Source organism: Oryctolagus cuniculus (genome assembly GCF_964237555.1).
Source record: "Oryctolagus cuniculus chromosome 16 unlocalized genomic scaffold, mOryCun1.1 SUPER_16_unloc_1, whole genome shotgun sequence".
NCBI classification, from domain to species: Eukaryota; Metazoa; Chordata; class Mammalia; order Lagomorpha; family Leporidae; genus Oryctolagus; species Oryctolagus cuniculus.
In genome coordinates this window covers 3,102,357-3,120,287 of record NW_027208201.1, presented here as the reverse complement: position 1 = coordinate 3,120,287, position 17,931 = coordinate 3,102,357, and the positions used below count along the sequence as shown (strand labels likewise).

General features: G+C 39.4%; 1 protein-coding gene across 1 annotated transcript in view; it reads right to left on the bottom strand.

Annotated features, from left to right (window-relative positions):
• LOC100340206 (vomeronasal type-2 receptor 116-like) overlaps positions 1 to 17,540 on the bottom strand; it is a 41,175-nt gene extending 23,635 nt beyond the window's left edge. Inside the window, exons 1-2 of the mRNA XM_070067596.1 lie at positions 17,255 to 17,540; positions 16,378 to 16,441 (exon numbers count right to left, since the gene is read on the bottom strand). Coding sequence (XP_069923697.1) covers positions 16,378 to 16,441; positions 17,255 to 17,540 — 350 coding nt within the window. The remainder of the gene's footprint in view (positions 1 to 16,377; positions 16,442 to 17,254) is intronic.
• Between the last annotated feature and the right edge of the window lie 391 nt (positions 17,541 to 17,931).

Genomic DNA, 17,931 nt, shown 5'->3' with positions numbered 1-17,931 from the left:
ACAAACACTTACTAAGCAAGAAATGTTTGTAGAAGGGCTAAAAGCCTCACTCACGGCACGAGGAGCAAGGGTTTAAAAAGGTGAGCCATAGAACAGTTCATTAATGCTATAGGAATAGTCAGTCCTTGGTTTGCAAAAGGAGTCGTGAATGAACAACATTGGGATTTGCTTGGAAAATATTTAAATGTGCATTTAAAGAAGCAAAGCAAGCTGTGACAAAGGCTGTGAAAGCTTTATTGCAGATGCAGAGAATAGGGTTAAAGAAACAAACCGTAGAGCGATTTATCAGTGCTGTTGAAAAAATTAGTCCCTGGTTTGCAGAAGAGGGTGTTGAGGATAAGAAACACTGGGAGTAAAAAATATAGATCAGTGTACACTGGACAGCCCTCACCCTGCATTTAAATATTTCATTTGAAGTAAACGTTACCTGTTGTGAAGTTAATATTACTATGTGAAATGAGGAATTGTGGTGACAAAGTGTCCGCACTACCTATTCTGTTTTTGTATTATGTATTAACTCTACCCCTATTATCGATAGGAATGCTTGGACAGATTAGGCTTGGTTTGCTTCACAAAAAATGTAAATCAAAATATGCCACAAATAGTTAAGATTCCACAAACCTGCAAAAATATAACAATTACAGATAATAAGAGGCTAATTCCCCCTCAGATATGTTTCAATTTATCCTTAAAACACATTGAATATTATTGTGTTTGATTGCTGAATGTATACTTATATGAGAAATTTTTATTGTATTCTTACAATGTGTTAATTATTCCTATACCTTGGTGCAACTCTAGGGCCAAATGTAAGGACAGATTTTTGGGATGGAGAGGCTTTTATCTAGGCTTGGCTCTGATAAACAAGTAACTTGTCTGCCAGATGACCTTCTCCTGCTCCTTGGGAGCCTGGCCAGTTCCCAGGGAGGAGGATAAAAGAATGTTTCTGATAAACAGGTAGGCATGCTTCGTGTCTCAGCTCTCTGGCCAAGATCCAGGATGGGACGCACTGCTCACCTAAAATCGTGGCAATGAGCCACCCTTGTCTTTGGGGGCTTTAAGAGGGAGCTGGAGCAAGCCTCTGCTGCTGCTATTTCATCCCAGGAGAACACACAGTCAAGCTGAACTTTAAATGTGCCCGTAATGATTACTGATGATGTTTGATTCTCAGTATGGATCCATTTCTGGTGCTGTGTGATGACTGCCTAGTAATGCCCACAGTACTGTAAATTCTACAAAACATAAGTACAACGCAGATATGGATCTATTGGCTATTGTGGCTGAGGTGTTCTGTGACAGTCCCTTTGATGAGCGATTAACAAAATGGATTAATTTAAAAACAAGATATTCAGGACCTGCCACTCTGCTTGGTATGTCATTACAAAAATCAACAAGGAGGGCTATGCCCGATAAATGAGGGTGCTATAAATGTGGGCAGCATGTACCTTTGCGAAAAAATTGTCCAAAAGTTAAAGATCAAAATAAGACTCCTCCTGGAATTTGCCCCCAGTGCAAAAGAGGAAGGCATTGGGCCAATGAATGTCACTCCAAAACTGATTAAAAGAAAGATAATTCATTAAAAGAATAAAGTTCAAAAAACTAGAAGCGGGGCTGGCTCTTGGCCCCATTCCAAGAAAACCAACAAACTTTTGGGGCCATGACATTTGTTCCTCAACAGAACACCCTAAATCCATCAATTCCCTCCACAGAGCCACAGAGGGTAGTGCAGGACTGGACCTCAGTGCCAGGTCCTATATGGTATTGACCCCTGAGATGGGCCCACAAGCCCTCCCTACTGGGATTTTTGGTCCTTTGCCAACTGGGTTTTTTGGTCTCCTACTGGGCAGAAGTAGTACAACTATGAAAGGGTTACAGGGTTTTCCTGGAGTTATAGACACTGACTTTACTGGTGAAATAAAAATTATGGCTCAAGCCAATAATGTAACTTTAACTACAGCACAATGCATTGCTCAACTGATTCTGCTCCCCTTCTCTTCAATTGGTAAGTCTTTTTTAAATAAAAGAGGAAATAAAGGTTTTGGATCTTCTGATGCTTATTGCATACAACCCATAACTAAGGACTGACCCAAATTTTTCTTAAAATTAAATAAAAAGTTATTCAGTGGTCTTTTAGATACTGGAGCTGATGTCTCTGTTATTTCAGTAGCAAGCTGGCCCACAAATTGGAGAAAGGAAATTACCATGACTCAATTGCGAAGTATTGGTCAGAGTCAGATTAGCACAAAGTTCCAAATTGCTGCAATGGGAGGATGAAGCAGGTAATACTGGAGCCTCTCGCTCCTATATTTTGGCTGCATTACTTGTTAATCTATGGAGACATAATATTCTAACTCAAATGGGGGCCTTAATGCATAGTCCAAAAAAGATTGTTACCATTAACATGCTTCAATAAGGTCATTTGCCAGGTAAGGGTTTAGGCAAACAACAACAAAGCATCACATCTCCAGTTACTTTAACTGTCAATCATGACCAGAGAGGCTTGGGTTTCCCCTGATGGCTACTGGTCAGCCTGTGCCCCATGCAAAATAAAATAAAATAAAATAAAAATCAGAAAATCGCGTGTGGGTTGGATCGGTGGCCTTTACTGCAGGAAAAGATAAATGCTGCACAGATATTGGTGGAAGAACAATTAACAACAGAACATATAGTTCCTTCTGATTCTCATTGGAATAGTCCTATTTTTGTTATCAGAAAGAAATCTGGGAGATAGCAATTGCTTCAAGACCTTAGGGCTGTTAATGCTACTGTGGAAATTATGGGGGCTTAACAACCAGGTTTACCATTGCCTACTGCAATTCCAAAGGACTCTTATACTGCAATGATAGATTTAAAAGATTATTTTTATACTATACCTTTACATCCAGAAGATTGTCCCTGATTTGCTTTCAGTGTTCCATCAGTAAATTTTTAACTTTTATTTAATGAATATAAATTTCCAAAGTACAGCTTATAGATTACAATGGCCCTCCCCATAACTTCCCTCCCACCCACAACCCTCCCCTTTTCCCACTCCCTCTCCCCTTCCATTCACATCAGGATTCATTTTCTATTCTCTTTATATACAGAAAATCTGATTAGTATATATTAAGTAAAGATTTCAACAGTTTGCACCCACATAGAAACAAAGTGAAAAATACTATTTGAGTACTAGTTATAGCATTAAATCACAATGTACAGCACATTAAGGACAGAGGTCCTACATGTGGAGTAAGTGCACAGTGACCCCTGTTGTTGACTTTACAAATTAACACTCTTGTTTATGACATCAGTAATCTCCCTATGCTCCCGTCATGAATTTCCAAGGCTATGGAAGCCTTTTGAGTTCACTGACTCTTTTCTTATTTAGACAAGGTCATAGTCAAAGTGGAAGTTCTCTCCTCCCTTCAGAGAAATGTACCTCCTTCTTTGAAGACCTGTTCTTTCCACTGGGATCTCACTCACAGAGATCTTTCATTTAGGTTTTTATTTTGCCAGAGTGTCTTGTCTTTCCATGTATGGCATCATATTTTTAAAATATAAGTTGTAATGCAAACTGGTTAAGCCACTGTCTAAGTCAGTCTGGAGATTCCTCAGAAACCTGAAGATAACCCTACCATACAACCCAGCCACCACACTCCTTGGAATTTACCCAAAGGAAATGAAATTGGCAAACAAAAAAGCTGTCTGCACATTAATGTTTACTGCAGCTCAATTCACAATAGCTAAGACCTGGAACCAACCCAAATGCCCATCAACAGTAGACTGGATAAAGAAATTATAGGACATGTACTCTATAGAATACTATAGAGCAGTCAAAAACAATGAAACCCTGTCATTTTCAACGGATGGAGGAATCTGGAAAACATCATGCTGAGTGAACTAAGCCAGTGCCAAAGGGACAAATATCATATGTTCTCCCTGATCAGTGACAACTAACTGAGCACCAAAGGGGAAACTTGTTGAAGTGAAATGGACACTGTGAGAAACAGTGACTTGATCAGCTCTTGTCCTGACGGTTGATGTACAATGTAATACTTTATACCTTTAAGTATTTTTTTGTTCTAGTACTACTTGTTGAACTCTGTAATAAACACACAATTATTCTTAGGTGTTTAAATTTTAACTGAAAAGTGATCCCTGTTAGGAATTTGGAAAACATTATGCTGAGTGAAATAAGCAAGTCCAAAAGGGACAAATATTATATGTTCTCCCTGATCGGTGACAACTAACTGAGCACCAAAAAGGAAACTTGTTAAAGTGAAATGAACACTATGAGAAACAGTGGCTTGATCAGCCCTTGCCCTTACTGTTGATGAACAACTTAATATGTTATCCCTCATAGTAATTTTTGTTTGTTCTACTTAATACTTTTGGTTGAATACTGTAATCAATACACAGTTATTCTTAAGTGTTGAAACTTAACTGAAAAGTGATCACTGTTAAATATAAGAGTGTGAATAAGAGAGGGAAGAGATGTGCAATTTGGGACATGCTCAAGCTGCCTTGCCCCAAATGGTAGAGTTAGAAACATACCAGGGGATTCCAATTCAATCCCATCAAGGTGGCATGTACCAATGCCATCTCACTAGTCCCAGTGATCAATTTCTGTTCACAATTGATCATAATGAAAGGACTAAGAGTGAAAGGGAGCACATAAACAAGTCTAGTACCTGCTAATACTAACTGATAGAATAAATAAAGGGGAGAATGATCCAACATGGGAAGCGAGATACTCAGGAGACCCATAGAATGGCAGATGTCCTAAACAGCACTCTGGCCTCAGAATCAGCCCTAAAGGCATTCCGATCTGGCTGAAAAGCCTATGAGAGTATTTCAGGCATGGAAAGCCAAGACACTCTGGAAAAAAAAAAAAAAAAAAAAAAACCTAAATGAAAGATCTCCACGAGTGAGATCCCAGTGGAAAGAACAGGTCTTCAAAGAAGGAGGTACTTTCTCTGAAGGGAGGAGAGAACTTCCACTTTGAATATGACCTTGTCTAAACAAGATAAGAGTTGGTGAACTCAAAAGGCTTCCATAGCCTTGGAAACTCATGACTGGTGCATAGGGAGATTACTGATGCCATAAACAGGAGTGTCAATTTGTAAAGTCAACAACAGGAGTCACTGTGCACTTACTCCTCATGTAGGATCTCTGTCCTTAATGTGCTGTACATTGAAACTTAATGCTATAATGAGTACTCAAACAGTATATTTCACTTTGTGTTTCTATGGGGGTGCAAACTGTTGAAATCTTTACTTAATGTATACTAAACTGATCTTCTGTAAAAAAAAAAAAAGAAGAAGAAGAAGAAGAAGAAGAAGAAGAAGAAGAAGAAGAAGAAGAAATTATGAATTCCCAACTTGACTCTCACTGGGATTAAACATGACAATAGGTCTGATCTAATTTCATCATCATTTAAAAAATCATCTATTATTTTTAACTTTATATTTGTGTGGGAGCAAACTGTTGAAATCTTTACTTAATGTTTGCTAAACTGATCTTCTGTATATAAAGTGAATCAAAAATGAAAAACAAAGATATAACTTCTGCTATTGTTGATTTTCACTAGACTGGTGAGACATTAAAGGTTCTGCAGAAAATGTGTGATAAAAATTAAAAAAAAATTAAACACACAGAACAGTTGTTTTGCTTATGAATTCTGGATAATGAAGATTCTTAAAAAAGGTTTATTTGTTTATTTCAAATCAGAGTTACACATAGACTGGAGATGCAATGAGAGTGGAAGAGTTCTTTCATCCAATAGTTCACTCCCCAATTGGCTGCAATGCCCAGGATCTGCACTGATCTGAAGCCAGAAGCCAGGAGCTTCTTGCCAGTCTCCCACGTGGTTGCAGGGGCATCTTCTACTGCTTTCCCAGGCATAGCAGAGAGCTGGATAAGAAGTGGAGCACTGCCTTCTACTGTGTCCTGGGCTTCCTGGGCTCCTTGGCCTGCTGAGCTTCACTGTGGCTTTCCCAGCCAGGAATCTGCCTGACACGTTCAATGAAGCCAAGTTCCTGATGTTCAGCAAGCTGATGTTTTGCAGTGTCTGGGTGACCTTCCTGCCTGTCTACCACAGCACCAAGGGGAAGGTCATGGTGGCTGTGGAGGTCTTCTCCATCTTGGCCTCCAGCGTGGGGCTCCTGGGCTGCATCTTTGTCCCCAAGTGCTACATTATTCTCTTCAGACCTGAGAAGAATGCTTTGAGATGATTAAGGGATAGAATAGTTTCCAAGGAAACAGACGTTCTAAAGAGTAGCTCTTAAGGCTCTCACAGTTTTCAATGGAGAGTAAGATTTATGAAACCGATTTTGCATTCTGATGTTATAAAACAACTTGCACAATGTAACCTCCTCATGAACAATTTATACTTCTCTTAAAATGTTGTTTTTCTGGAGAACCAATTCACAGAAAAGGAAGGGATAATCAGAGAAACCTTCCATCTGGTGAGAGACTCTGAGGATATCTGCAGTGTTCCAGCACTGTTTCATGCCAATGCAAGGAGCTTAACTCAAGTGTCCATGTCAGTGTCAGGGATGGAAAGAATAGGCCATCTTCCCCTGCTTTTTCTGGGTCAGTAACCTGGAGGTGATCTGCAAATAGAGAAACCATAACAGGAAATGGCACCCACATGGGATGTTGGGGTTTCAGGTGGTGGTTATATCCACTGTACCCCCACACTGGCCCCAAGAGTCCTCTTTTCAAAATAATACTGTGTACAAATTGCTTAGCCTGGGTTTTATGCTCACAAACAGAAATCCATCTAAGATAAATGCTCTCCTTAAATTTTTCATTTCTGTATTTTCATTTTCAACTCATCAACCTTGTAATATTCATATTTTAATAAAAGAGTTACACATTTGTTGACTTTTTTCATTCATTTTTTAACTTTTATTTAATAAATATAAATTTCCAAAGTACAGCTTTTGGATTACAATGGCTTCCCCCCCATAACTTCCCTCCAACTCGCAACCCTCCCATCTCCCGCTCCCTCTCCCCTTCCATTCACATCAAGATTCATTTTCAATTCTCTTTACATACAGAAGATCACTTTAGAATACATTAAGTAAAGATTTCAACAGTTTGCTCCCACACAGAAACATAAAGTGAAAAATACTATTTGAGTACTACTTATAGCATTAAATCACAATGTACAGCACATTAAAGACAGAGATCCTACATGAGGAGTAAGTGACTCCTGTTGTTGACTTAACAATTTGACACTCTTGTTTATGGCATCAGTAATCACCCTAGGCTCTTGTCATGAGTTGCTAAAGCTATGGAAGCCTTTTGCATTCGCCAACTCCGATTTTATTTAGACAAGGCCATAGTCAATGTGGAAGCTCTCTCCTCCCTTCAGAGAAAGGTACCTCCTTTTGGATGGCTTGTTCTTTCCACTGGGATCTCACTCACAGAGATCTTTCATTTAGGTCATTTTTTAGCACAGTGTCTTGGCTTTCCATGCCTGAAATACTCTCATGAGCTTTTTAGGCAGATCCGAATGCCTTAAGGATTGATTCTGAGGCCAGAGCGCTGTTTAGGACATCATTAAGTCTATATTAATTTCAGCTTTATAATATAGTAGGAATATTTTCAGTGCACTCATTAGACATGTTAAATCATCTTAACCTGTATAATGCAATTTTCAGAAGCTCCTTAATTATATATCATTTCATAAAGGTATAATCATATCCAAGCTTTCATTATACATAGAAGTGATTCTGCAAACTTCTTTTCCGTCTGTTCATTTCTCTTTATTATCAATATGACTTTAGATTTTCTTTTGCTTGTTCCAGACATTAGAAAGTGACTTTTATATCTTGAGCAGAAAACAATTCAACAAAATTAACAATTTTAAAGTGCAGTAATGGCATTTGGGCCATTCACACCATTGTGCAACAATTATCTCTATGTATTTTAAAATATTTTAATCACTTGAAATCAAGTTCCTTATCCATTAATGGTCACTCTTAGTCCCTTCTCTTGCTGGTCACACAAGCACCAATCTGTTTCTGTTTCCATGGATTTAACGGTCCTGAATGTTTATATAAATCAAATATTGGACTCATGGATTTAGGTGACCTGTCATTTTAAATGGCATTTTCACGGGTCATCTACATTATTGCAAGGGTCTACATTTTTCATGACAAACTGATAATTGTGTCTCCAGTTAACCATATACTGACTTGTGTGTTGTTTCCATCTTTGGCTGTTTGGAGACAAACACTGATGTACAAGAGATTTTTGATATTTTCTGATTTTTGTGTGTACTATTAGGTGTGGAATGTTTTGGTCATAAGTGAATTTTATGTTGAATTAGTTAAGGAGGTGACAACTGTCTTCCATACATTATGTGTTGTAGCTTTCTCACTATCATGGTTTTAATGTTCCAAGTTACCTATGGCATCTCCATCACTTGAAAAATTTCATAATTTATTGTAGCCATGGAGTGGATGTGATGTGGAGTCTCCTTCTGGTGTGGAATGTTTTCTCCATACTTATTGCTGATTAGGATCCTTTGTAATGCCCTTAGTCATATATTTACCTGTGAAGAAATGTTCATCATATCCTATTCCCGTTTTTCATGAATTATTTATATTTTGCTGTTAAATCTGCTTTTTAAAACATATATTTTGTTGTTTGTAAGTTGGTCAATGTGTTTATATTTCCAATTTTAGTTGAGGTATACAAGTCTCATAAATTTCATATATACAGATTTAGGAAGATAGTGATACTCCCCTCCTAACCCTCCCTCCTGTCCACACTGTCAGGCATTTTCGTCCTCCCTCTCCTATTCCCATGCTTAATTTTTTAAAGAACTCTTTTCTAGTTTACTTTATGCTCATGAGATTAACCCTACCGTATGTAAAGTGTTCGACAAACTGTAGGAAGAAACCAACACTATTCCTCAGAAATAGAGACAAAGACTAAAACATGGATTCTCAAAGTGTCAATTTCACTCCAATACATTACATTGTAAGCACTTGCTAGGTAAGGGGACACATATGGTACATGTCTTTTCTGATACTGGCTTATTTCTTTAAGTATCATGATTTCTAGTTGCATCAATGTTGTTGCTAAAGAAAGGATTTCTTGTTTTTAAACCTCTGCTTAATATTTTTAGAGTGTATATAGCATGGTTTCTTTATCCAGTCATCAGTAGATGGATGTCTGGGTTGATTTCATATCGTAGCTATTTTGAATTGAGCTTCAATGAACATGAAAAAGGTGACCCTTTTTCATGCTGACTTCATTTTTTGGGTAAATTCCTAGGAGTCAGTTGAATGGGTCTTATGGCAGATCTACTTGCAGCTCTTGGAGATTTCTATACTGTCTTCCACAGTGCTGCATCAGTTTACATTCTCAGCATCTGTGGATTAGGGTACCTTCTTCCCCAAATCCTCTACAACATAGGTTGTTTGCAGATTTCTGTATGAGAGCCATTCTGACGGATGAGGTGGACCTGATTATGGTTTCATTTCCCTGATGGCTAGTGGTCCTGAGCATTTTTTCAAGTGTCTTTGGCCACTTCAGTTTCTTTTTAATAAATGCATGTCAAAGTCCTTTCCCATTAATTAACTGGATGTTTGGATTTTTGTTGTTGAGTTCCTTTCACTCTTACAGGGAACTGGATCAGATGTGAAGCAGCCTGGACTAGATCCATTGATATATGGGTTGCCAGCACTCAAGGTGGAAACTTAACATACTACACCACAACACAGCTCCAGTTTCCATTATTCTTTTTTTTAAAGATTTATTTTATTTATTTGAAAGACAGAGTTACAGAGAGAGGTAGAGCCAGAGAGAGAGCTCTTCCATCCATTGGTTCACTCCCCAGATGGCTGCAATGGCTAGAGCTGTGCCAATCCAAATCCAGGAGCCAGGAGCTTCTCCAGGGTCTCCCACATGGGTGCAGGGGCCCTAGGACTTGAGCCATCTTCCACTGCTATCTCAGGCCACAGCAAAGAGCTAGAATGGAAGAGGAGCAGCCAGGGCTAGAACCGGTGCCCATATGGGATGCCGGCACTTCAGGCCACAGCTTTAATCCAATGTGCCACAGTGCTGGTCCCCAGTTTCTGTTATTCTTAAAAGATAAGTGGAGAAGCACAAGATTAGGCTAATTTCAACCACTTTTTGAAAGCCATTTCCCCAATTGAAGCATCTTTTTTTAACTTGTATTTAATGAATATAAATTTCCAAAGTACAGCTTATGGATTACAATGTCTCCCCCCCCCCACATAACTTCCCTCCCACCCACAAATTGCCAATGTTCCCTGCCTGACTCTAGGTCTAGAAGGTCCAGGGGTTCCTGAAGGAGTGGAAGGTGTCAGCCTAGGGAGAAATGAGAGACACACTCACAGCAAGGCTGATGGTATGGCTCTTGTTCTCAAGCACCAGACTTCATTTTCATATCATGTCACATAATGATTCTTTCTTTTACAATAAAAAGTCTGATGTTCATTGACCTTTCATATTGTGCTGCCTCTAGATTCTATGTCTACATCTAGTTACAATTTCTTTGACTTTCTGGGGCATATTCAGAGCACAGGTTACAAACAGATGTGAGAAAATGGGCTGCCCACAGAAGCCAAGGCCTGAGTGCTTCAAGCTATGCAGAAATTAATTACAGAAGCTAGAGTATTACCTTCCTAATCTAATCTTTACTAGAATTCCAAATGTTCAAAGCAGGCCCTTTTTTAAAATGTATCCCCTCTTTTGCAGTTCTTTCTATAACACTTTAATTCTTTACTGTACTTACCTAAAGGTTCACTTAGACCTATTCCACAGTTTTGACATCCTAACCATTGTTGTATTTGTAGAACATATTGAATTAAAGCTTTAATAACATTTATCTTTATTTAGTGGGATGTATATGCCGGGGAGCCTATTGCCTTTTAATTCTTTTCCACAAACACACCAACTTTGCATAAAGCATTAACCCCTTCTCCTACACTAACTAATTCTGCTTGATTAAAATTCTACAAAGCAAAGGACATTTTGGGGATTATGAGACTAAGCATTATTCCCTAAAATTAGGAATACAGTAATGATTAGCAGGAACACCAGGAAGCTCCAGCTTTCTCATGCAGAGTGTAATTCCCAACAAACCTAAAACTATCAAGAGGACCACAGCTGTCATTCTCATGCCTTGCTGAGACAGACCTTCTGCTGTGACCTCTTTAGCCAGCTGAAGTTGCCTTGGCCTTGCGAGTCCCCATTGACTCCAATACAGTAGACAGTTCCTAACAGAATTATTTCTTTCTCCCCAAAGCCTCCAACAGAGTCTTCATCTCCTATAGCCTAAGAGGCATTTGGGTGGGAGATATCATAACTTTATGTGGTTGTCTCAGAACATAGGAACACTTGCTGAGTCACACTCAATTGTGTATGAGTAGCCATTAGCAGGTGTGCATCTTCTAATATACAAGTCAGTTGATGTCTAAGATTGCTTGCATTTTAAAATTGTGTGCATGTGTGTATGTGTGTGTGTAAATGTATATTATCATTTTGATTACATTATGGAGATACAGAATAATCATTTCCTCCATGATATCGGTAGATGATAATCAATTCACATGTTTCCAGGTTCTTAAGTTATTTTATAGTTATGACTAACACTTACTAGTACTGTGATATTTTAGTCTATGTATGCAACATATCCAGAGTACATTCATAGAAAATTGAAGGAACTTAGACAATTGAACTGTTTTAATTCAGATGCTTAATAAAGGCAATTGAACTGTCTCAATTCAGATGCTTAATAAAGACAAAGCACCAGTGGTGACTGGATGAAAAATCTCAAATTATTAGACTTTCTGTTTTACAACAGGTGAAATTTACAAAATATATGAGCAGAATACTAGAACTGTCTTATATGTTTCCAACTCCTTTAGCTACCCTCCATTGATAACAACTCATGATAATAGGATAGTAGGATAAAATGAAGAGTTGATGAGCCACTTGGGACGCATCACTTTGCCTAAAGTTCCGAGTTCACCTTGGGGTTGCTTTTTTTGTTGCACAATCCACAGGTTTTGACAGTGAAGTAATGATACGTATTCTCCATGATGGTATCCTACAGAGGAGTCCTGAAAGTCACTTGCACTCCAGAAACATGGATATCTGTAGGGTGTTCTCCTGCCCTTGGTAGTTGTAGTGGTGAGAATAGAGATGATTTCCAGCTGATTTCTCTGCTTTCAGGTGAAAATGGGGACTTGCTCACTTAGGTCCCATGTCCTCATAAGGGCATAAATGAGAAATACCCATGGTTGTAGGTGTAAATCTTCATGGAATTAGTGTGGATATTAGAACATTGGGGAAAGGTGTCACATAGATACATGTACATCAAGATACATTGAAGTTCATGTATTGATTAGTAATCTCTGAATTGAAAGTGATGACTGGTTCCACAGTACTTGGGGAACATGTATCTGTGGGTGTCTGTGTGCACAGGATTGCTATGAGATCTTTGTGGGAAACAAGGAAAAGTCCGATGGCTGCCCTGGATACTGGGTGTGTGGGGCTACCCCTTCCTCTTTTGTCCTTTGGGGAGTCTGATGCTTGAAGGCTCTTGGCTAACTCCTGACTGAGAATGGCCCTTCCAGATTCTCACCCATTGCACACTGTGATGCAATCCAATTGCATCATCCCAAATGGCAAAGTTTTTGGATCAAATCTAACAGAAGTTCCTCAGGGTTCTAGCTAACCATAAACTTTGATGACATCAAGGCACCTGGCTATGGAAAGGAAGGGATAAAAATGTTCTCCATCTTGTATTTTTCACCTGGACATAAGACCTCAGCTGCAGAGCCCTAGGGAAGAAAAGCTTCCAAACTCCAGGAAAGGATAGGAGGCTTGACAGAAAGGAGTCAGAAGGAAGACCAGTAGAATATCCACTCCAGTCCAGCAGAAACTCACACAGATTTGCATACACACATGAAGAGAAACACAGTATGAGTATGTAGCTGCCTGACAGTGAAGGTTCCACAACAACTGAGTTCTAGGGTTTTGCACAAATTTCTTTTTCTTTAACTTTTATTTAATGAATATAAATTTCCAAAGTACAGCTTATGGATTATAATGGCTTCCCCCCCCATAACTTCCCTCCCATCTGCAACCCTCCCCTTTCACGCTCCCTCTCCCCTTCCATTCACATCAAGATTCATTTTCAATTCTCTTTACATACAGAAGATCACTTTAGAATACATTAAGTAAAGATTTCAACAGTTTGCTCCCACACAGAAACATAAAGTGAAAAATACTATTTGAGTACTAGTTATAGCATTAAATCACAATGTATAGCACATTAAAGACAGAGATCCTACATGAGGAGTAAGTGACTCCTGTTGTTGTCTTTACAAATTGACACTCTTGTTTATGACCTCAGTAATCACCCAAGGTTCTTGTCATGAGTTGCCAAGGCTATGGAAGCCTTTTGAGTTCACTGACTCTGATCATATTTAGGCAAGGTTGTAGTCAGAGTGGAGGTTCTCTCCTCCCTTCAGAGAAAGGTAACTCCGTCTTTGATGACCTGTTCTTTCCACTGGGATCTCACTCGCGGAGATCTTTCATTTAGTTCTTTTTGGTTTTGTTTTGCCAGAGTGTTTTGGCTTTTCATGCCTGAAATACTCTCATGGGCTTTTCAGCCAGATCCGCGTGACTTAAGGGCTGATTCTGAGGCCAGAGTGCTGTTTAGGACATCTGCCATTCTATGGGTCTGCTGTGTAACCCACTTCCCATGTTGGATCGTTCTCTCCCTTTTTTATTCTATCAGCTAGTATTTGCAGACACTAGTCTTGTTTATGTGCTCCCTTTGGCTCTTAGTCCTTTCATTATGATCAATTGTGAATAGAAATTGATCACTGGGACTAGTGAGATGGCATTGGTACATGCCACCTTGATAGGATTGAATTGGAATCCCCTGGTATGTTTCTAACTCTACCATTTGGGGCAAGTCAGCTTGAGCATGTCCCAAATTGCACATCTCTTCCCTCTCTTATTCCCACTCTTATATTTAACAGTGATCGCTTTTCCGTTACGTTTCAACACTTAAGAATAACTGTGTATTGATTACAGTATTCAACCAAAAGTATTAAGTAGAACAAACAAACAAAATACTAAGAAGGATAACATATTAAGTTGTTCATCAATAGTTAGGGCAAGGGCTGGTCAAGCCACCATTTCTCATAGTGTTCATTTCACTTTAACAGGTTTTCTTTTTGGTGCTCAGTTAGTTGTCACCGATCAGGGAGAACATATGATATTTGTCCCTTTTGGACTTGCTTATTTCACTCAGCATAATATTTTCCAATTCCTAATAGGGATCACTTTTCAGTTAAAATTTAAGCACCTAAGAATAATTGTGTGTTAATTACAGAGTTCAACCAATAGTACTAGAACAAAAAAATTACTAAAAGGTATAAAGTATTACATTGTACATCAACCATCAGGACAAGAGCTGATCAAGTCACTGTTTCTCATAGTGTCCTTTTCACTTCAACAAGTTTCCCCTTTGGTGCTCAGTAGTGGCCGATCAGGGAGAACATATGATATTTGTCCTTTGGGACTGGCTTAGTTAACTCAGCATGATGTTTTCCAGATTACTCCATCTTGTTGCAAATGACCGAGTTTCAGTGTTTTTGATGGCTGTATACTATTCTATAGAGTACATGTCCCATAAATTCTTTATCCAGTCTACTGTTGATGTGCATTTGGGTTGGTTCCAGGTCTTAGCTATTGTGAATTGAGCTGCAATAAACATTAATGTGCAGACAGCTTGTTTCTTTGCCAATTTCATTTCCTTTGGGTAAATTCCAAGGAGTGGGATGGCTGGGTTGAATGGTAGTTATATTCAGGTTTCTGAGGAATCTCCAGACTGACTTCCATAGTGGCTTAACCAGTTTGCATTCCCACCAACAGTGGGTTAGTGTCCCTTTTTCCCCATATCCTCTCCAGCATCTGTTGTTGGTAGATTTCTGCATGTGAGCCATTCTAACTGGGGTGAGGTGAAACCTCATTGTGCTTTTGATTTGCATTTCCCTGATTTCTAGTGATCTTGAACATTTTTTCATGTGTCTGTTGGCCATTTGGATTTCCTCTTTTGAAAAATGTCTATTGAGGTCCTTGGCCCATCTCTTAAGTGGTTGTTTGTTTTGGTGTTATGGAGTTTCTTGATTTCTTTGTAGATTCTGGTTATCAACCCTTTATCTGTTGCATAGTTTGCAAATATTTTTTTCCCATTCTGTTGGTTGCCTCTTCACTTTCCTGACTGTTTCTTTTGAAGTACAGAAACTTCTCAATTTGATGCGATCCCAAATTTCAATTTTGGCTTTGACTGCCTGTGCTTCTGGGGTATTTTCCAAGAAGTCTTTGCCGGTACCTATATCTTGCAGGGTTTTTCCAATGCTCTCTAATAATTTGGTGGTGTCGGGTCATAGATTTAGATCTTTAATATTTTGGTTGAACTTTTGTGTATGGTGAAAGGTAGGGGTCTTGATTCATGATTCTGCACGTGGAAATCCAATTTTCCCAGCACCATTTATTGAATAGACTGTCCTTATTCCAGGGATTGGTTTTGGATCCTTGATCAAATATGAGTTGGCTGTAGATGTTTGGATTGATTTCTGGTGTTTCAATTCTGTTCCATTGGTCTATCCATCTGTTTCTGTACTAGTACCTTGCTGTTTTGATTACAACTGCCCTGTAGTATGTCCTGAAGTCTGGTATTGTGATGCCTCCAGCTTTGTTTTTTATTTTTTATTTTTTTTCTTTCTTTCTTTTCTTTTTTTTCTTTTTTTCTTTTTTTTTAACTTTTATTTAATGAATATAAATTTCCAAAGTATGACTTATGAATTACAATGGCTTCCCCCCCCATACCGTCCCTCCCACCCACAACCCTCCCCTTTCCCACTCCCTCTCCCCTTCCATTCACACGAAGATTCATTTTCGATTATCTTAATATACAGAAGATCAGCTTACTATACATTAAGTAAGGATTTCAACAGTTTGCTCCCACACAGAAACATAAAGTGAAAAATAATAGATGATTTTTTTTAAATGATGATGAAATCAGATCAGACCTATTGTCATGTTTAATCCCAGTGAGAGTCAAGTTGGGTATTGATAATTTCTTTCTTTCTTTTTTTTTTTTTTACAGAAGATCAGTTTAGTATGCATTAAGTAAAGATTTCAAGTTTTCACCCCCATAGAAACACAAAGTGAAATATATTGTTTGAGTACTCGTCTCCAGCTTTGTTTTTGTTGCACAATGCAGGCGTACACCTTCCGGATAGGTTAACGCCGGCAAGACCTCGGAGACACCAGACGCGTTTATCGGCTTTTCAGCTTCCACTTTATTTTTCAGCAGACTCGTGTTACATGTCGCGAAAGCCCGCCGTCTTCGCCTCCTCCAACCCTCTTATATCTCCTGCCCACCGTCCACCTGTTTATATATGATTCACGGAAAACATGTTACCAACTCAGCAGGAGTAAGTGTGGGAAACATGCAGTAACAGGATGCTTAAAGTCAAAACAGGATCTTGCAATTAGCTACGGGCAGGGTGGAAAAAGCCCAGCACTAAACTTCTTGTCAGGAGGGGCACAGCTGGCCAGGCTGTCCCGTTACCCGACATCTCCCCCTTATTTCTTTGCAAAATGGAGTGGTACTGTGCCTGTCTTAGGTGACCAAAAGCATCTATCGGGTTTACCCATCATTGGCACATGAACATGAGGTGTGGAGGGAGCGTTCATGCCCTGTCTTAGGTTGCCTTGAAGACCTCTCAGAACTTACCCATCTTTGACTACCATTCCAGCAGATTCAGCCACACCTAAATCTGTCCATTTTGCATGGGGTACTGGTTATTGAATGCTAGCTGGCTTGTTTAACCACCATTTGCGTATTAACAGCCCTTGCAAGATCCGAACAATAATTGATCCTGTTGTAAGCACAATAAGAGCCAACCCTATAATAGCGGCCCATTGTTTAATTGGATTCCAACTACCATTTAACATGCTACCCAAAAGACGGGACTGATTAGCGGCAAATGAAAAGTGGTTGTAGGGGTAGGTGGTAACACAAACTGCAGTAGATTGAATAACACAGGGTATGCCAACCAGGCCTAATCTTACAATAAATCCGTTCATTAACAGCTGAATAGCAGTATATCATCAAGTGCCTGGGCGGTAGATCTTGTGATGCTATCAAGTGTGGACAGTGTGGAGGTTTGGCTCATGGCCAAGCCAATAGCGGCCTAACCAGCTGATAATGCCGCAATTACTGCAACGACGACCACGGTGACTCCAAAGTCTCTCCTGTGTCGAACAGCCATAGAGAAGTCCTTCTCAGACACCACAACTGGTACAGGAACCCAAATAGGAATCCGCACAACCACCAGTGTTTCTGCTTCACTTAATTTTCCTTTAACACATGAGGAAATAACTCCTGTAGTGCAAGTATTATTAGTAGCATTACAGCGATACCAAAAGAAGGGAGGCTGAAGAAAAACAGGGGATGATCGTTGGGTGACGAAAAGGCAAATCATGACTGCTGGAGAATTGGGGGTGCCTGGGGAGTGCAAGAAGGAAGTGGATTGGTAGGAGGGTAAGGAACAAGTGGTCTGTGACACTCCTGGCACCTGAGAGGTAGCGACTCAGATCGAAAGGCTATAAGTTTCCCTGTAATATTGGCTGTGTAAGAACTACCTGAGTCATTCCAGTTGATAACATCTCCCATGGAATAAGTGGCCAAATTAATACATGGCGTAGGAAAGCCGGTATAATTATAACCACAAAGATCTGCACCAAACTTAGGCTTATGGAAGCATAGCGCTCCCGAAAGGTGGGTGGATAAGTTAACCTGGCCCTGATGGGAAGAATTGACAAGACTGTTGTAAGGCACTCCGAATCTTTCACCTATGGTAGAGTTATGAAGGT